Source organism: Schistocerca cancellata, chromosome 6 (genome assembly GCF_023864275.1).
Source record: "Schistocerca cancellata isolate TAMUIC-IGC-003103 chromosome 6, iqSchCanc2.1, whole genome shotgun sequence".
NCBI classification, from domain to species: domain Eukaryota; kingdom Metazoa; phylum Arthropoda; class Insecta; order Orthoptera; family Acrididae; genus Schistocerca; species Schistocerca cancellata.
The window spans coordinates 533,316,642-533,338,028 of record NC_064631.1 but is presented as its reverse complement, the minus strand read 5'-3'; the positions used below and the strand labels follow the sequence as shown (position 1 = coordinate 533,338,028).

General features: G+C 38.9%; 1 protein-coding gene across 1 annotated transcript in view; it reads left to right on the top strand.

Annotated features, from left to right (window-relative positions):
• Positions 1–21,387, top strand: part of LOC126088413 (multiple epidermal growth factor-like domains protein 8) — a 333,556-nt gene that overhangs the window by 126,160 nt on the left and 186,009 nt on the right. The window contains exon 11 of the mRNA XM_049906553.1: positions 292–464. Coding sequence (XP_049762510.1) covers positions 292–464 — 173 coding nt within the window. The remainder of the gene's footprint in view (positions 1–291; positions 465–21,387) is intronic.

Sequence of the window (21,387 nt, the reverse complement as noted above, 5' to 3'; positions counted from 1 at the left end):
TGGGGGTGGTGGGCAGATTAGGGTTGTGGGAGGATATGGTGCAGGAAATCTGTTTATGGACTGGGATTGCAGGGTAGTATCTGTCTCTGAAGGCCTTAGTGAGGCAAGAGAATTCTCAACAAGGAGGAGGGTGGCTAGTTGGGTTGAGGAGGACCAGATGAGGTGGATGTGAGAGAATGTGTTGTGGTTGGGGAGGAATCTTGGCACGGAGTCCAGATCATGAAGAGATTATTAGTGTCCATTTTTGTATTATCCTTTGAGTACGTTTGATCTCTGTCATTGTGTCCTCAGATAATTTTGGTGTTTGCGGGCTGAGAGAGGACACACCATCCCAAGTTCCTGGCTGGTGGGGACCTAAGGGTACGGAGATAAAAAGAGTTGAAGAATGTCGAGAACTGGACAGAAGACCTGGACTAACTTTCCTTAAATATAAGCACCCCGCCAACTGGTCACAGCCTGACTCGGTATGAAACCACATTTATTCAACATATGTACATGCGTGTGCAGTTGTATTTTATTAAAAACTTTCTTCATTGCTTAGATAAACAGGTTAACATTCTGCTTTAAGTGTTTATTGTAATTTAAATGTAATCATGCCACATAACTGAGCTGCTTCAACAACAGTGTGTTTTTTAATCTGTATTGGAATATGCTGTTTTCTGTTGCTGCCAACTGTCCTTTCAACCACATTTAAGTCTCCTTTCCATATTGTTTTCTCCTACCTTGTTCTCCATTTTTATTTGGAAGTATTTCATTCATTTTCTGTTTGTTCTTCCTCAGCACATCTATGTCTTATAGTGCAGTGTTCTCCTTCCCTAAGAATTTCTGGCAGTCATGTAGACAGTGTTTCACTGATGACATATTCTCTTGGTTTTTTTCATTTTGCAGTGTTTTTTTGTGACTGGTACATTGAAGTGTGAAATTCTTGTATTCCATTCCAATTCTTTCGTCAGCCTGTTTCTTTATCTTGACACAAAACAGTTTTATGTTTGAAATACTCAAAACCATTATAGAAACTGCATTTTCTGGCATTATTTACTGATTAACCTCCATAATTCCTGCACTGATGTGTTTTGTTATAATTTTTCAGGGTTTTGAAGCTAATGTAAATCGATAACAAACAACTATGTTGCATAACATCTTCTTGAACTTCTTGCTATGTTCAGTGGTTACACATGTGACAAACCTTCATCAGAGTTCTTCTTGGCCTTTATCAAGTGGTAACTTACTACCGTGTGTGTAACTGCCCTTGTCCTAGTGCCCAGTCCACTGCCATGTAAGACAATGTTTCTGTCCCTCTTTTGGCACACACACTTTAACCCTATTGCAGGCCGTAGGAAGTATATTTACCAGTAACTGTATGTCTTTATTGTGTTTTCTGGAGTATGTCATACGACTTCTGTACATTTCTGGCATATAATGATTGTCCACTGTGGCAGTTATAGTTTCAGTCCATTGTGAAATTTAGCTTTTAGGACTGTGGGAAGTACACATACCAGAAATAACTGATGATCTTTGGGAAGCATGCTTACTACCAAAGTAGTTTCTGCACAAGACATGGGAAATATACTTACCACAAAATTAATATTTCTTTCATGGACTGTGGGAAACATGCTTACCACCAGTTATACTTAAGTTATACATCGTTCTTGGGAATATATCTTACCACCAATGGATGTGCCTCACATCTTGTGGTAATATGCTCTACCAGGTGTATGAAAACTGCTATAACAATCACTTTCTGTTCTTCATGAGATCACTACTGCTGTCACTTGTTGGGACACATTAATTTGCATCTACAAATGGGAAGTGAGATGTACACTTATCACCGTAGTTTAGCAGCTCACAAAACGGTAGTGGGAGATGTACATACCACCATAGCTTTTGGTCCTAAATCACATAAATAAATTATCGAAAGATAAATATAAGCAATTGATCATTATTCTAATACAATATAAAAATAGGAGGTACTACAAAAAAAGTGTCTTCACAATGGCCGGATGTCAAACTGTGCTCATCTGCAAATCCCCGTCTTTACTAATGATGTTATTGGATAATTTTATCTCTATGGCTTCTTTCATTCTGCTCTTCCAGGAACTGCTAGCTTTTATAGTGATAGAGGTATCACTGAATGCGATTTTATGCTTGTTTTCTAATCCGTGTTCACCTAGTACCAATTTATCTGGATAGTTTAGTCACAGACACTTCTAATATAAAAGCCGACAATGTTTTATCATGCACATAGTCTGCCCATTGTAATACTGTCTCCGTCCGCATGGCATTTTTTTAAATGCTGGAAATTCTTTGGCGTACGTTATCTTTCACAGGCCTCATGAGATGGCAGTATTAGCTGTTGACCTGGAGACTGGCTAGGTATGCAGGATTGTTCTATCTTGCACACAGTTCGCTTGATCTCATACTATCTCCAACTACACGGTATTGTTTAAACACCAGGAGTTTTGCGGTGTATATAATTTTTCACAGGCATTGTGAGTTGGCCGTATATTAGCTGGAGGACTGGAGATTGATTCGATGTTGTGTCTCTTCAGTTGCCCGCTAATCTTTCCCTCTACTAAATGACAAGATGGCAAAAATTCAAGCTTTTTACTCTCTACCTCTGTGGAGTTCTGCTTGTGAATACCTTCTGAAATTGGTTGTGGTATTTGTTTGATGATGTACTCTTGGACTTGATGCGGGCATGACGTGTACTGAGGTGTTCCAGGAACTTTTCCCGCTTTTCGCACCTGTGCGGCCATAAAATAGTTGTGTCATTGACTTTCATATTTGTGTAATTAGTAAAGTAAGTGGCAGGAAATGATTTCTAACATCTGACAACATATTGTTTTCAGTGGTTGATTCAGCAGTTATAACTGGTTTTACTGTTGTATTTACTTTTTGAAAATGTTGTTTAGATACACTTCTAGAAAAACAACTATTTTTATCAGTTTCTAAATATCATGTAAGTTATTTTTATAAATCAAATTAGAATTTTACCATTTTAAGATTAATTACTGACACAAAAGTAAATAAATTTTCAATAGTGTTCTGCAATAATGCTTATTACGAACTTTTTTTATCATTTTAGAGAGTAAGACTTTTTTTATCATCTGGAGGCAACAATGATTGCTGTAATTGTTAAAATGATTATTTTCTGGAGCAGTCAAAGTTATGGATTTTGATTACTGTTTTTGACCGTCTCAAATGCATATCCTCAGACAAAAAAAAGTTAAAACTCTTGTACGATTTGACATATCACATATCAAAATACACTTAGTATTATAAGATAATGAGATAAAATATCCACATATTGCACAGGAGTACTAGTCTATACCATTCAGCTAGAACTTACGAATCGGAACCAAATATAGAAAGTAAAAGTAATGTGCCAAACAGTTTCATAAAATTGAGGAATAGAAGTCATTAGATCTGAAAATTCTTTACTCAGTTACTGGACACCAGACTCCTTTTTTAGGATTGTGTACTTCAGTCAGTAAAAACAGAAATCCCTATAGGATACATTTTTTGTTTATCTGTCAGTCTAGTTTCAGTCTGTCTGACTGACCAATTGTTAAGACTCAGTTTTTTCATAAATAAGTAGAGGTATCATGTTGAAATACATATCACTTACTAAGCACTACAGTCCCGTGGCAATGTAAAAAATTTAAGCTTTTGAGCCAATACAGTCAAAAGAAGCAGCTGTTTATGTGACGTATTTTGATACGCCTACACCTGCATCTACATCCACTCTCTGCAAACCACTACAAAGTACTTGGAAGAGGGTACATTGCAGTCTACCAGTTATTAGCGTCCCTTCCCATTCCAGTCATGTATCAAGCACAGGAAGAATGATTGTTTGAATGCTTCTGTGTACTCTGTAATCATTGTAATCTCATTGTGGGTGGTACATAGGGGACATTTTCGGTATAATATATGTCTATCTTCAAGTGTCTGCCAATTCAGTTTCTTCACCATCATTGTAACACTCTTCCACGGGCCAAATAAACCTGTGACCGTTCGTGTTGTCCTTCTCTGTACACATTTAGTATCCCCTGTTAGCCTTATTTCATATGGTTCCCACACACTTGAGCAATATTCTAGAATGGGTCACACAAGTAATCTGTAAGCAATCTCTAGTGTAAACTGATTGCACTTCTCCAGTATTCTACCAATAAACAAAGTCTACCACCTGATTTATCCACAGCTGAACCTACATGATCATTCCATTTCACATCCCTTCAAAGTGTTACACATAGTTATTTGTACGAGTTGAGTCCGTCGATTCCAACTGTGACTCGTTGATATTATAGTCACAGTATAGTACATGTTTTCATTTTGTGAAGTGCACAGCTTCAAATTGCTGAACATTTAAAGCAAATTGCGAGTCTTTGCATCACTTTGAAATCTTACCAAGATCTGACTGAATATATATGCAGCTTCTTTCAGACAGTACTTCATTATAGATAACTGCATCATCTGCATGAAGTCTGTCATTAATGTACATCATAAGTAGCTATGGTTCCAACACACTTCCCTGGGGAATACCTGAAGTTACTTCTACATCTTATGGTGACTCTCCATCCAAGATAACTTGCTGTGTCCTCTCTACCAAAAAGTCTTCAGACCGGTGACAAATTTCTCTTGATGCCCCATATGATCGAACTTTTGACAGTAGGCGTAGGTGTAGTACTGAGTCAAATCATTTTTGGAAATCAAGAAATACTGCATCTACCTGACTGCTCTGATCCCAAGCTTTAAGTATGTCGTGAGAAAAGTGTGAGTTGTGTTTCACATGATCAGTGTTTTTGGAACCCATGTTGGTTGGGACAGAGAAGGTATTCTGAATATGTTCTAAGATTCTACAACAAATCAGTGTCAAGGAAATTGGAAGGGAGTTTTGTGGATCACTTCTTCCACCCTTCCTGCAGGTGGGTGTTACTTGAGTTTTCTTCCAACTACTGGCCATAGTTTTTTGTTCAAGGGATGTATGATAGATTATACTTAGAAAAGGGGCTAATGCAGCTGAAAATTCAATATAGAATCTGATAGAGATTCCACCAGGCCCTGGAGCTTTGTTCAGTTGCCACAATTCCAGCTATTTCTCAACACTATTGACACTAATATTGATTTCAGATATCTTTTCAATGGTACGAGGATTAAATTGGGGCAATTCTTCTGGGTTTTCCTGTGTAAAGGAACAGAGTTAACCATTTCAGCTTTTCCTTTGCTACCCTCGACTTCAGTTCCTGTCTGAATCACTAGGGACTGGTCAGTAACGTTGGTGCCACTAACAGCCTTCACATATGCTCAGAATATCTTTGGGTTTTGTAGATCATTTGACAGTATTCTTCTACAGTAGTCACTGAAGACTTCCCACAGTGCTCTCTAGACAGCCAAATGCATTTCATTCAGCACCTCTCTATGTGTAGTCCTATGCGTTGTTTACACCTATTATTCAGTAGTCTCTGTTACTTTAGAAGTTTCTTTCCAGTGACTGTATGATTGTATACTACAATGTGTCCCTTCCATTATGAGCTGTTCTACTGAAACATATTTATCCAGTGGATGGTCAACTATTATTTTAAACTTGAGCCATAGTTCCTCTACATGCTCCTGCTTTGTGCTGAAAGTTTAAAGTTCCTCTTTGAGATATGACTCTACTGATTTCTTTTCTAGTTACTGAAAATAATGTATCTTTCTATTTGTTTTAGTTGCCCTTTGTACTTTGTCAATCATTGATACCACAACTGTGTCATGATCACTGATACCAGTTTTGATGTGGACATCCTGGAAGAGGCGTATTTGTTGTCATTAGATTGAATATATTTCCGTCATGAGTGGGGTTCTGAACTATCTGTTCGAAATAGTTTTTAGAGAAGAAGACATTTAGTAGTGTTTCACCGGATGTCGTACCACATCAACCACAAACAAAACTGTAATTTTTATCACTGATAGTCGGACAATTAAGGTCTCCACTGATGATTACAGTATGATTGGGGAACCTATGTACAAGGTCTTTTCTAAAATTTTCTGTTACATCAGGAGATGCATCTGGTGAGCGATAGAAGAATCCAATTACCATTTTGTCCCATACATGATGCTGAGTCTTGCCCAGATAATCTCACTTGTAGCTTCAATTTCAATCTCAGTGGATTTGAGTTTCTTATGTACTGTGACAGAAACACTACCTCCATTTCCCATTAGCACAGCATTTTGATGTATACTTAAATTTTCCCCAAAAATCGCACTGTTATGAATTTCAGGTTTCAACCAGCTTTCTGTATCTAGAATTATGTGGACTTCACTGCTTTTCAGGAGCTCTGCAAACTCTAGCACTTTGTTGTGAGTGCTTCAGCAGTTAATCACTTGAATTTTAGTACTCTCACTTATGGCAGCATTTGTTTCTATCTTACACTGATATTTCTGGGTTTGGATGGAGAGTCTCCTAATCTAAAAAGAACCTCGTGTACACCCATACATAGGGTCAGCTAGCCGGCTAGCAGCCTCATTATGTAGTGTACACCAGACCCATTTAGGGGCACCTTATACTTCTCAACCCTATGGTGCAAGTCCAGCAAGTAGCAGCTTAGCTTTTTCCAGAACTTCCAAAGTCCCTGGTTCAGACCTTCCCGTTGACTCAGAACCCGGGGGGAGGGGGGGGGGGGGAGGGGGGGGGAGGGGGGGTAGCCATGCGGTCTACGGCATCTTATAATGGTTCGTAATGGTTCGTGCAGCTCCCTCCCATTGTAGGTTCGAGTCCTTCCTTGGGCGTAGGTATGTGTGTTGTCCTTAGTGTAAGTTAGATTAAGTAGTGTGTAAGCATAGAGACCGATGACCTCAGCAATTTGGTCCCATAGAACTTACCACAAATTTCCAAATTTCCGTACATTTGAACTGCTGATGAATAATAGTTCCCCTACCCTTTTGAGTTTGCCTCATCTTGACAGCAGATAAAACAGGTTTCACCAAAACATGTGAAGTGTGTCCCTCTGGCTCAGTTTCAGCGATGGGCAGCACTCGAACTTATTGGTTAGGGAGATCAGTATATCATCCTGAGTCCTTCCTCGTTCATGATCACACTGTACAAGAAGTCTAAATCTACCATTGAAATGTCACTTCCAGTCATGTGGACAATCAATGTCAGATCCTGTACTTTCTGCAGAGAAGACAGGATCCGCAGGAGAGGATAATACTTGGGATACCTTTGGTACTGTTACCACGGGTACATCATTCTCAGGAGCTCTTCCTACACACCAATTCACAGCAGTTGCCAATCGTTTGACCATAGTCAGAGCGATTTCCAGCCTGTGTTCGAGAATAGCATTCACAGTGAGGCTGCAAACTCGCAAACTCACTCAGCAAAACCTATATGGTACTTCCTGTTGACTTAGAATCATAAAATTTGATAAGATGCAAGGTTTCACAGTACAAGTAAAAGGAAAAAAAATCTGAAAATTGGTAATGTGTAATTATATCACTTTTTTTTGCATCTGTGCTTCTGATAAGACCCCTTTTTCTCAGGAACAGGTGTAGGTATCATGTTGAAATTTATGTCGGGTACTAAGGTCTACCATCTCATGATGATGTAAAAACTTCAAGCTTCTAAGTCAATGCAATAAAATGATATGGCTGTTTAAAAGAGCCGTTTGAAACAGTTATTATTGTTGTTATCATTGTCGTTGTTGTTATCATCTATGTACATAATAAAATTTGCCCAGAATCTCCAGAGTACAAGTCCTACTCACATTTGTCCAGTTTTTATTTATATATAAATGCAATACAAATTAGAAAAATATTGAGCAAATTGTCCGAGACCCATAGCAGGACTTTTTCTCTTGTTCTGATGATTTGTGTAGGTTATTGGCAGTTGAGTCCTGCAGACATCAACAGCAAGAAGATGGGCACACTGGGTCATAAGTATGTGTTGTGAATTAAGCCCTCATTACACGATGCGCCTAAACCGTAGACCTATGCACCAGTGTCCCAAGCGTGCATTTCTGTAACTACAGGCTGGTTCATGTAGACCTGTTACACCATCCACACGGGATATACCTGGCGCGCATGTGCAGTAGGCAGTGATAATGCGCAAAACGCAAACAGAACTGTCTGATCCGTTGTAAAGTCATTCGTTCTACCACGCGAAACACAAGAGGGACCGTGTGACATATTGGAACATCATCTGTTTGAATTTTTATGTGCCTCAAGGTTCCTATTTCATAAGAAAATGTTTATCATTATTTATTAAGTAATTGTTATTCTCTTATGTAGGTTACTACTGTTCTGAATTAGAGACTCAACAGTTAGTTTTGTATTTCGACACTTGGTTACTCAGAAATATTTATTTATACAGCATTTTGCACATAAAGGACCCACTTGTTTTTGGAGTATTGCCCTGGTAGTGACACTAAATCTTCGGATTAGGGCAGAATGATGACGAAAACAAAAAGCCAGATGTTGTTGAGTTTGGTCCTGGCTGAAAAGAAGGGACAAAGGCAGGGGATTATATTCGCTGCTTATGAAAGAACTGAGGCTCGAAGATCCACGTGAATTTCGGAATTTCATGAGGGTGGACATGGCCTATTTCGAGAAGCTGCTGTCTGTGATAGAAGATGGAATTAGCAAGTGTGACACAGGCATGAGGAAGGCTGTCTCACATTCTCTAAAGTAAGAATTAAATAATATGTTTATACGTTTTGTGATGGTACCAGCCTAGATCACGAATAAAATACTGATAAATGCCGTGTTACAATGAAGGGTGGATGTAACATTATGTTTCCTGGAAACTGAGGAATCTTTTAAGAGTTTGGTTTTTAGTGACAGAATAGCACAGCCCACCATTTCAAAAGTTGTGGTGGATATATGCACTGCAATTTGTAACACTTTAAAGGACCAATACTTAAAGGTGTATTTGTGTTATTTTTCCAAGTCTGGACTGTATATATGAGGGGGGACCCAAAAGTAACCAGAATCGTAATGTTGCACATCGTGTACTTGTAGTAGCAGGTTGCGCTGCCAGAGGGTTGTAGTAGGAGCTCTGGTGAGTCATTCTGCCATGCGGCGTCACCCAACAGCGAGAAGTGTGGTTTCGTTGGCAGTTCTTTGAGTGTGCGTACAGTGCAGACGTGACATGAGGAAATGGCTAGTTCTTATGAACTACGTGCAGCAGTGAAGTTTTGTTTCTTGCTCGGCAAGAATGCAACAGAAACTGTTGTGATGATTCAGACAGCCTACAAAGACCATGCTCTTAGTAAAACGCAAGTGTATGAATGGTTTTCTCAAATTAAAAAGGGAGAAATGGTGGTTGAAGATCAGCCCCATTCTGGTCGACCTTCAACTGCTCGAAGCGAAGACAACATGGACAAAATCCATGATCTCATCAGTGAAGAGATGTTGATCTGTTCTTTGACATAAAAGGGATCATACACTCTGAAATTGTCCCTGAAAACCAGACAGTAAACCAACAATTCTATTTGGAGGTTATGAAACGGCTTCGCAGAAGTTTGTCGCAAAAAGTCTGGCTTTGTGGGATTCTGGCGTGTGGTTCCTGCATCATGACAACACTCCTTCGCACACGGCTCTCAGCGTTCGCCAGTTTTTGGCCTCAACGAAGACGACTACCTTGACTCATGCTCCCTATTCGCTGGATTTAGCACCCTCGAACTTCTTCCTATTCCCGAGGATGAAAAGAGACTTGAGAGGGAAGTGTTTTGTGGATGTGGAAGACGTAAAATGCAATGTCATAAAAGTGCTAGCAGGTATCAAAGAGGATGAATTTAAAAGGTGCTTCGAACACTGGAATGAACGTTTGGACAAGTGTATTAATGCTAATGGAGAGTACTTGGAAGGAGATTAAGGTTGTATTTGAAAACAATAAAGTATATGTTTTCTGGAAAGAAAGCATATGTACTACTCAGAGTTTTGCAGTCCTCATCTTTCACACTGGGCCAAACTGCAAGGACTTTCTCTCTTTCACTGCCAGTTTCTCTTTTTCTGGCATGCTGAAATCAAGCAAGAGATGCAGTCAAATCAAACATGAACTTTTGTAAACTAAGGCATTATGATGCAAATCGAAAATCACCGTATAACGTTATATGCATATTATTCAGATAAAAACGATTTCTGATGTACTTTATCATGATACCGTGGGTCATACATACCTTTCCTCGCTGTATGCCTGATTTAAGGTGTTTAACGCCTTTTTGCTCCACTTCATTTCTAGAATATGAAGCTATCAATAGAAAAAATCCTTTCACAAACAGCTAGTATAAAAAAGTCTACTGGGAAAAAAGTTTCTTTTCTGCATTTATGAAACATGCTTACTGGAGGGGGGAAAATAAATAAATAAATAAATAAAAATGCGGAAGATCCCCAACCCGAAAGTCTGAAATTAGCCACTAGCCACCTAGCAATAACCAAACAACAAGCAGAAAGCACTGTGGTACACCCTTCTGCGCATGCAGGAGTTATCTGTGCCTACGGCGCATGCGCGGATTGACGGCAGTTTAGAACTGCTCTCTATTCTGGTGCACGGATAATGTGTCTGCTAATTTTCATTGTTTCATCCGTTTACTGCCAGATGGTTGCCACGTTGGACTAGTACCGTTTGCAGCTTCCTGGAGCTTGTCATCATATACAGGGAGTTACAAATTGATACTGACAAATATTGAGGGGGTGTAGAGGGTTTCATGAGGAACAAATTGAGGATGGGAACCTGTGTCTGGAAGGAAATGTCATCCAACAACACTGTAAGTGTCTAAGTTATAGGTACTGCATCTGCCAAAAGGCCACCCCTTCGGCAAAAAATGTTACTTTTTATGCTGATCGACCCGAGACGGAACACCTCGTAATGTTGTTTGATGTTCAGTGATCATGACTGATTGTCACGATTGCCAGTGGAGGATGTCAGTTTTGGACACAGGTTTATTTTTCTCTTGTATTCTGAAAATCAGTGGAGATTTTAGAGGGTTCCAGGAGGAAAATAAACCTGTGTCTGAAATCCAAAACTGTCACCCACCAACACAGTAGAGCATCACATTCATAGGAGACAAAGCCTATGTATGCAGCAACTAGTTTCATCTTCTCCAGTGGTGATTGTGGCAATCAGTTGTGATCACTGAATAATAAATGACATTGTGAAATACTCTGTCTATGGTCTGGCTGTGCACAAAGTCAAGTTCACTGTCAAAGGGGTCGCCTATCAGCAGGTGCTGGTGTCTATAATTTTGATGCTCTGTAGCATCATTGGATGATGTTTCTGGACACAGGTTCCTGTCCTCATTTTGTTCCTCATGACATCCTCTATAACTCGAAGTTTGTGTGTATCATTTTGTAAAACACAGTATATAGAAATATCCGTCCACAATGAAATACTTTTGTCTCTTAACAACCTATGTGGCTTCTTGATTGCTGTATAGATTTCCAAATCCTTCATTGTGTTCAAACTGCCCATTATTTTCTGTTTGTGCAATATTTTTATATTTTCTTCAGTGATAATATTATCTTTTTCAATCTGTACTTGCAAACCCAGTTCTTGAGAAATGTATGAAGACATATTTTCAGTATATACAGGCAGTCATCTTACATGGATGTTGACCATTTATGCCAAACTAAATAATCCTGAGCACTATAAATATGCATACTTATAGGGTATGTTACACAGAGGTACTGTCTTTGCTGCTGAATAATTTGAAACATGAGAAGAGTTTCAAATTTTTAAAGTATTAATAGATGAGAATGGCTTTGTTCTAAACATAGTAGTATGAATATACATGGTGTCCCAGAAATGTTGCAACAAACTTCTAAGGGAGATAGGGCATATCACAACTACACCAGTGAAGTGTAACACATGATAAGGAAACAATAAAAAGGGTGGAAAATTCAGAATTCTTCGGGCTCCGTGTTAGCGGAGAATGTAAATTGGTGGTGGTGGGGGGGCATTTTGGAACTAGTAAAACATAGGTCAGCCACATTTGTGCTTAGGATCATTGAAAATCTTGGGGAGAGACAAATTGGTAAGTTGACATATTTTGTGTATTTCCATTCAGTAATGTCATAAGGAATAATGTTCTCATCTTTAAGAAAGAAAGCCATCATTGTACAAGAATGTGCTGTGAGAATAGTATGTGGTTCTGACCCACGATCATCTTTTAGGCATCTGTTTAAGGAGTTGGGCATTCTGACTATTGCTCCACAGTATATTTATTTCCTCATGAAGTTTGTTGTAAAAAATCCTCTACAGTTCAGGGGGAACAATCAGGTATGTAATTATAATTACTAAACTAAACTCTGTCTGAACAGGTCTTGGAAGATCCTAATTGTACTGATCGATGTCCATGTAATCCTCAGCTTATAGGCGTCACTGGATGTGGGTATGAAGGAGAGTGGGGTCAGCACATCACTCTCCCAGCCGTATGTCAGTTTACAAGACCTGAATTGCTACTTCTCAATCAAGTGGCTCATCAGTTTGCCCCATAAGGGCTGAGTGCACCTCACTTGCCAACAGCGCTTGGCAGACCAGATGGTCACCCATCCAAGTGCTAGCTAAGCACAACAGCACTTAACTTGGGTGATCTCAGGGGAACCGGTGTTACCACTGCAGCAAGGCCTTTGGGACATTAATAGAATACGAAGGAAAAATGACATTCTTTACTGTTCATGAAGGATGTCTTTAGCCCGAAAAGGGGTGCACAATGCTGCAACAAAAATTTTTGATCATTTACCCTGTGGTATAAAATGTCTAACAGACAGCAAAAGAAAATTTGATAACCAACTGAGAAAATTTCTCCTTGACAACTCATTCTTTTCTGTAGAAGTATTTCTGTTATTGTAATGTGTGAAAGGTAGTTGGTAGGAATTACTAACTTACACCTTTATATCTTTTTTCCTTTTGTAAAGAAAATAAAAGAAAGAAAGAAACAAAGGAAAAAATTTGTAAATGTTCAGAGTGTAACCATATGAACAAAGTAACTTGTGATGTGAATGATTAATGACTCATTTCACATAATTATGATCTTTCATGCAAAATGATCTATGGAATGTGTTACTAACTAACAAGGATTTGGAACTGCAAAGCAGTGGTAAGTGGTAGCAGAAATCGAAGACTGTAAAGGAAACAGAGTGTGCTTTATTTGAAACATGTATTGGACATAAGGAGTACCACGGTGTATGACATGAATACAGCTCTAATGCTACATCAGGTGCTCAAAGTTTGCACCATCAGATGATATGCATGATGAACACCGATGGAGCATTGACAGCCAGGCATACTCAAACGCACCTGGATCTCTTTGATTGCAGGCAGCTGCGCAGACAATTTCTGCAACAAGATTGAGTTCAGACACCACAGGATTCAAAGGCTTCTCACAGAAATCAATCAGGAATTCACAGCTTCTCACAGAAATAAATCATGGCTTAATAAATTTGGAGAATGTGGAGGCCAGAGAACTGGTCTACTATACTCAATCTTATGATGGAGGAATGACCTGTTCAAATGCCTGTGAAAAGCCAGTCCAAAAGGAGCTGGTGCCCCACCACGTTGGAACCACATGCTGCACCTCACATTTGCTGGAACATTTTCAAGCAAGCCAACAAAAACCTGATCAAGGTGTGATAATTCGCAGCAATCAAGAGAAATGGTAAAAGGTACGGCACAACTAAGCAGTTGCTGACCAAACACGCCTTCAAACGTTAACTGTGAAGCTGTGTTGTGCCAGTGGTGCTGCACACCATGGGGGTTTCCTGGTACCCACAGATGCTCATTGTAGCGATTGAATATGTCATCCCTAGCGAATGTGGCCTCAGCAGTGAACAACACGTAGCTGGGAAATGCATATCTTGACCACTTTGCTGCAGAAACCATTTTGCTAAATGCGCACATGCAGGATGGTCATTGCACAATAACTGCACCCTTTGGAGATGAAAAATGCATAAGGACTCAATGTTCAAAATGCACTGGACACTGCTACGCGGTGTTCTCAAATATGAAGCAATTGCACTATGAATCTCCATGGCATCCAACACATTTTCTTCCCTAACAATTGAACACACCGATCACAGCCTGCCGTCACAAGCCTTGCCACTACTTACCGACCTGTAATCATGCATAAATTTCAATGTAGATGTGCAAACTAACAGTGATGCAGTTGATTTCTGTCTATGAAGCGTTTTTGGCAAATGCGTCCAGTAGCTCATCCATTGCACTCAGCTATTCCATATATTAAGTGCATATCTGCAAGCTCACCATTTATATGTCATTCCATTTTCCTTGTATGCTGGCTAGTACTCAAATGAGGAAATCCTTGTGTTCCCCTGCACTACTTGCGTACAGCAACACCTAGCAGTGTTCCCTTCCAGTACTCTAGTATACAGCACCACCTACTAGTGTACAGTGATGTTTGTGGCCATTTGTTGCTATGCAGTTCTCAATCCTTATGATGTACCTCACTAGAGAATTGTTGCAACATTGCTGGTACACCCTCTATAACAAACTGAAATGTAAAACCAAAGCTATAATACATCAAGTTGCTAATACATATGTTCTTCAATCATCATTGGAGGAGATTTGAACCCTCAATCAATCAATTAGGATAAATATAGTTTTGTAAATGGTGGACATCACATAATCTTCTGTGAAATAGTATTAAATCCTTTCTCTGAAAACTGCTTAGGACAAATTGTTTGAAAATCCACTCACGACAGAATTATGTAAGTTGTAATGGTGACAAACACGCCTTAATGCTTCAAGGCATGGTAGAGGAACCAAAATTAAGATTAGCAAAGCAAAAATAAAAATTCTGTTTTCAACTATTTCTTTTGCATCATAAGCAGTAGAAGTGCCGCACCAATTTAATTGAAGCATCACTGCAAAGATGAATGATAGAGATATTAGAGTTAGCAGCACCAGCTACGAAGACTAAAATTATACAAGTCTCCATGGCCTGATGGAATCCCTTTTAGATTCTGTACTTAAATTGCACCTGAATTAGCTCCCATTTAAACCATAATATACAATAGATCCATTAACACAAAAAACTGTGACCAATGATGGGAAGCAACCTGACTAGGAGAAGATAGCAAAAGTGATCAACAAAAACACCGTCCAACCTCATTGATGTTTATTTCTTGTAGAATTCTAGAACATATTCTGATCTCAATCATAATGAGATATGTCAAACAGAATGACTTTCTCCATTTCAGGCAATAGGGATTCTGAAAACATCAGTCATGGGAAACGCAAGAGTTTTTCTCAAATGACATCCTGAAAATCATTGATCAAGGCAGTTAGGTAGATGCAGTATTTCTCGACTTTGTAAATGCGTTGAACTCAGTACCATACTAACATTTATTAATAAAGTACAGTTATGTTGGATATCAAAGTAAATTTGTGAATGTTTTGAGTATTCTTGGTTGGAAGGACACAACATGGGTGGAGAATAATTGACAGAACTGGAAGTAACTTCTAGTGTGCACCAGGGAATTGTGTTGGGACTCCTATTGTTAATGTTTTACATTACTTGTGTGGTAGACAGTATTAATAGTAACCTCAGAATTTTTGTAGATGGTACAGTTATCTACCATGTGACCTGAAAAAATCTGCAAAACTACCTAGTGAGATCATGATAATATTTCAAAGCTGTGCCAACATTGGCGACTTACCTTAAATGTTCAGACATGTGATAATGCACACTAAAGAAAATGCAAAAATGTTGTATCCTATTACTCCTATATCAGTGTCTCAATGAGTCACAGTATTTGCAATAGATAAACTTATATTAATACTCAGATGTAACATCTTGTGAGGATATGAAATGGATTGGTCACATATGCTGTCATACATGTGGCAGCCGTCAGTTTAGTGGTAGGATCTGAGGAAATGTTGTCAGTTTAGAAAAGAGACTGCTTACAAGGCCCTCCTACAATATTGTTGAAATGTATGAGACCCATACCAAGTAGGGCAAACGGGATATTGAATGTATTCAAAGAAGGGCAGTACCAGTGGTCACAGGCATATTTGACTCAAAGGAGAGCATCACGTAACAACTTAAAAACATTAATTAGCAAATTCTTTAAAATAAATGAGAATTATTCTGCAATAGCCACTTACAACATTTCAGTATTAAATGCAAAATCTAAGGATATACTTCAGCCTCTATGTATTGCTCCCATAATATCCACAAGTGACAAGATTAGATAGTTAAAGTGCACACATTGGTGTTTAAGCAGTCATTCTTACTACACTCCATATGTTATTGAAAAGGAAGAAATCCTAAAACATTCAGTACAAAGCTAAGTGCACTCTGTCATGTACTTGATAGCAGTCGGAGACTATGTAGGTGTTGATTTAGATACTGATGCTCGTATGGAAACTGGTATTAATGACTGTAAAACAGTTGTAACGGCAATGATTACCAAAGTAAGAAAGGAAATTAAAACGAGTGGCAAAATTTACATTTTCAGCAAACTAGACAAGTAGGCACTAGTATCGCACCTTACGGAGGATATCAAAACATTTAGCTGCGGGCATTGGCATGTATGGAAAATGTGATTCAAATTTAGAAGTAGTGTAGTTGACCAACGAATGTAGAGATGTGTACATAGTAGAATAATTGGTGATGGGAGGGGGGGGGGGTTGCATCCTTCCATGGTATACAACATACAACCACTATAAAGAAACTTTTAAAGAAAAAGCAACTGGTGTGAAACAAAGCATAGAGTTATAGATTGAGAGATGCTGGATATTCATCCGACACAGTCACAAAAAACTTCAAAACTGTTATTGGTTTACACTGGCCATCATGGCAGCCATAAAGTGAAAACAAAAATCGGTGTTTACTATGACTTCAGGAATCTGTCCAATTTAAAACACATATCTGGCTCTGGTGTGCCATCTTTCTTTTGTGTCTGACTGTGTCATAAACAAATCATCAGCCAAAGAGTATGTGCCCTCTTAATGAATCTTGGCCAGTTCTGTGTCACTATTTTACTAACACACACACACACACACACAAATAAATTTCATTACAGACCTCACTCTGGGCAGTTTTCCCTTTTGCTAAGTGATATTATATCAGTTTTATGTGTGACTAGTTGTCATTTTTTGAGGTTTTCAGATTGTTTTTGTTTCAACTTCAAAAGTTACAATTCATTTGCTTTGAAATACATATTTTGCCTTTAATATTATTTCATTAGTTTTAAAATACAGAGTAATCCAGGTATGATGTTCACCTTAAATATTTCTAAATCTGTTTAAGATATAATTTTCTTTTCATAAAGATGAATTGTGAGAAAGTCCATACTAAATGACACAATATACCATATCATAGCTATATAATTACAGATTTATCTGTCAGCATTACTCATTTTCAAGTGAGATTACAGCAATTTCTGTTGGTAGTACTGCAGATCACAAAAAGAGAAATTCAACGTTTCACCCTGCAAATTTCTAAAGTATTTTCTGAGAAATTACAATGTTTTCAGTTTAGGATTTATCTGTTTTAAACCACAAATGCAATGCAGCATTATGAACAAGTTTGTGCTATCATATGAGAGAAGTGTTTCAGCTACTTGATGGATTGCTCCAACTTGACAATGCTAAATGGCTGTAATTACATACCAATACATACATACATAGATACACACAAACATACACACACACTCACAGAGCTCGGGCTCTGCAGGCCACGTACTTGTTTCGCAAAAGCTTCCATTCCTTTTTGTTTTTGAGCTTGGTTTCCCCAGCTATCTTCAATCCCTAGGGCTGCCAGAGTTTTCACCAGGTCATCCGCCCATTGCTGCCTTGGCCACCCTATGAGGCATCTGGTGTTTGGTTTCCCCTCAAATGCTTTCTTTATTTGTCTTTCTTCTGGCATACAGGCTACACTGCCCACCCACTGGATTCTCAATGCTCTTCAGCTTCTTAGGGTGGTTGGTTGTTGCATCAAGAGGTAGATTTCCTCATTATTCCTATCCCTCCATCCCCCTTAATCTAAGAGAGGTCTCCATATCTTCCTCATTACCTTTCTTTCAAATATTAATAGTTTTTCCATTTCTCATTTAGTCGTGCTCCATGTTGCTAAACTGTACATGACTGCTGGGCATATCACTGTTATATGTTCTCATCTTAGTATTCATTAAAACTGATTTTGAGCTGAGGGTCTTCTGAGGGAATATATGCATTTCATTCCCCATGCTGTTTATTCCTTGATGCACATTGCTATGCTGTTGTCACTTGTAAACTGAGACCATGAGCATCTGAGTCGGCTAACTTTCTTGAACCTCATGTCATCTATCTCAAGACATACTTACTGCTTTTGCCTTCTTCCTAATTGCATGAACTCCATGTAGTCTTGATTCACCTTTGGCCCAACCTTTTATGCATAGTTGTCCATTTTGTGGTATATTTATTTCAACTCTTGGTTTGATTCGCTTAGTAATACTAATCATTTGCATATGTGAGACCACTGAAATTAGCATCCATCTGTACTCCAGCCCACTCCTGTTGCCTACATTCCCTTATTACTTTCTCTAAGGTAACATTGAACAGAACACATGAGACAGCATCTGCTTATCTGAGACAAAACCTCAATTTTGGACATTTCTGATTTGACCCCTTGGAAATGCACTGCTGCCCTTGACCCATCCATACAAGTTTGCACCATTCTTACTAGGTTCTCTGGGCTTCTAAAGTCATGCAGTGCAGTGTATAGGCTATTTCTCCACATACTGTCATATGCACATTGAAAATAGTGGAACAGACTGTAGATATCTTTATCATACTCCCAGAGTTTTTCAAACAGTTGTCTTCGAGTGAAAACGTGATCCATTGTCTGTCGATTTGATCGAAAGCCAGCTTGCTATTCCTGGATTTTGTTCTATGTGAATGATGTACTTTTCTGGGGATAATGATAGGCAGTATCTTGTAGGTTACATGCAGGAAGCTGTGCCTCTGTAGTTACCATATTCCATTTTGTTTCCCTTCTTGTATAGTGGACATATTATGACCAATTTCCATTCTTTTGGCAGTGTCTCATTCTTTAACAGCAGCTGAATCAGATTATATATATCTCTTAAGTACAAGCTCTCACCTCCTTCTTTGATTAATTCTCCTGTTATTCTGTCCCTCCTGCGGCTTGTTAGTTTCTGAGTCTTTTGATTGCAATTGTCACATGTTCTTCAGTCTCTCGCCATTCTTCTTCATCTTTTCTTTTGTGTGTGGTGGCTACAGGTAGCATCTCATGTGGGTTTGTGTGACTCAAGAATTCTGAGAGATATTCTCTCCATCTTTCAAAAATTATTTGCTTGTCATTATTCAAGTTGCCGTTCTTATCTGTAATGAGAAAAATTGGTCTCTGAAATCCACATTTCTGATTTTTTGATGAACTGGAAAAATTGCTCTGAGTTCTAGATGTGGCTCTCTGCCTCAGCTTGTTCCAACAAACTGGTTAGATATATTCTGTTCTTTTTTTCTTGGGACTTGCTTCGTCTCGCATCTGATATTGATAAAATGTACCCTTTTCTGCTCGTTCTCTCTATCAGACAGCGCCTTCTCCATTACCTTCCTTCTCTTTTCTGTTGCCTTCTGGCATGTCTCATTGAACCATTTTCTCTCCTTCATTCTCTTCTGTCTCCCCATTGTATCCTCTGTTACATTTAGTACCTTGAACTTAATTTCTTTCCACTTTTCCTCCACGTTCTCCAGGGTTTCTAGGGCCTCAGTACAGTTTTTTATTTTTGTAGCATATTGTTTTTTGATTGTACTTTCTTGCAGTTTCTCAACATTAAAGGAGTTTTTATTATCTCCTTCTTCTTCTTACGAGAGTGGTTTGAAAAGTTTTTGGAACAGAATAGAAAAAAAGTACTTACATCTCTGAAACTTTTAAAAAATTTTTCAATGTAGTCTCTGTAGATTAATGCACTTGGTCCGACAATGTTCCAGTGCCTTGATCCCATCTCAAAAAGGAGTTTCCTCCAGGCAGGCAAAATAGTTGTCAACTCCGGCTATCAATTCTTCGTTTGAAGTGAATCTTCGTCCACCAAGAAAAATTTTCAGTTTTGGGAAGAGATGGAAGTCTGACAGAGCCATGTCAGGTGAATAAGGCGGGTGTGACAACAGTTCATACCTTAGTTCGTGTAATTTTGCCATGATGACGGGCATTGTCTTGATGGAAAATGACTTTCTTCCTTGCTAAGCATTGCCTTTTTTTTCGCAGTAATTGTTTTACCAGTTGGGAGATAATCTACAAACAAAATCCCCTTCACATCCCAAAACACTGATGCCATGACCTTTCACGCTGAAGGAATTGTCTTTGCTTTCTTTGGTGGTGGAGAAGCAGTACATTTTCACTGCTTTGACTGTTATTTTGTCTCTGGGGTATAGTAGTGCACCCAAGTTTTCATCTGTTGTCACAGACCGGCACAAAAAATCTTGTTCGTTTCTCCTAAAATGGGCCAAACATTGTTCCAATATGTCCATTCTCATGCGTTTTTGATCCAGTGTCAAGAGTCGTGGCAGATCCTCCATAACCATTTTGTGCACTTTTGCAATGATTTCTGGAGTAGCGGCACATCTTGGCCAACTGCTGCATGGATCATCATCGAAGCTCTCCTGACCAAATTTAAATTCATTTGTCCACTTGGAAAGAGTTGAGTATGAAGGAGCAGAGTCCCCCAGTGTGTTCTGGAAATCGGCATGTATGGCCTTTGCTTTTGTACCTTTCTTTATGAAGTACTTAATCATTGCTCAACTCTCAATTTTTTCCATCTTTGCAAATCTTTACGCGGGAACAACAACAGAGCCATGTCACCGCCGCATCTCCCTTCCAAGAGCACTGATGTGGCACGTGCTTACAGTCAACAGTCCAATGAATATCATATGACCAACTTGTTGCGCTAGCACTGACCTCTCATGGTGATTCCGAGAACTTTTCAAACTACCCTCATATGCATGTAGGTGAACATTAGTTTAAGACTACACACAATGAGTAAGTGGTGTGCAGTCGACTCCTCTATATAACCTGACATGCATAATGCTTTGACTATAGCATTGGTCCACCAAGATGTGATCTATTTGGTTGGTAGTTCTTCCATCTGGTGAGCACCAGGTTCCCTTATGTATTTTCTTGTGTTCGAAGTTAGTCAAATATACTGCCAAATTGTATGAGGTAGCTAAGCTGATAATCCTCTGTCCAGTTTCATTGGCCTCATCATGCAGATTTTGCCTTCCTGTAGTTGGTATATAGAACTCTTCCTTTCCTGCTTTTCTGTTAAAATCTCCCAGCACTGCCTTGATATATCTAGGTAGTTTGATCTCAGTTGTTTGTTCCAGTTGGTCATAGATCTCATCCTTTTCTTCATCTGTTTTATCCTCTGTCGGGGCATGAACATTGAGAAGTG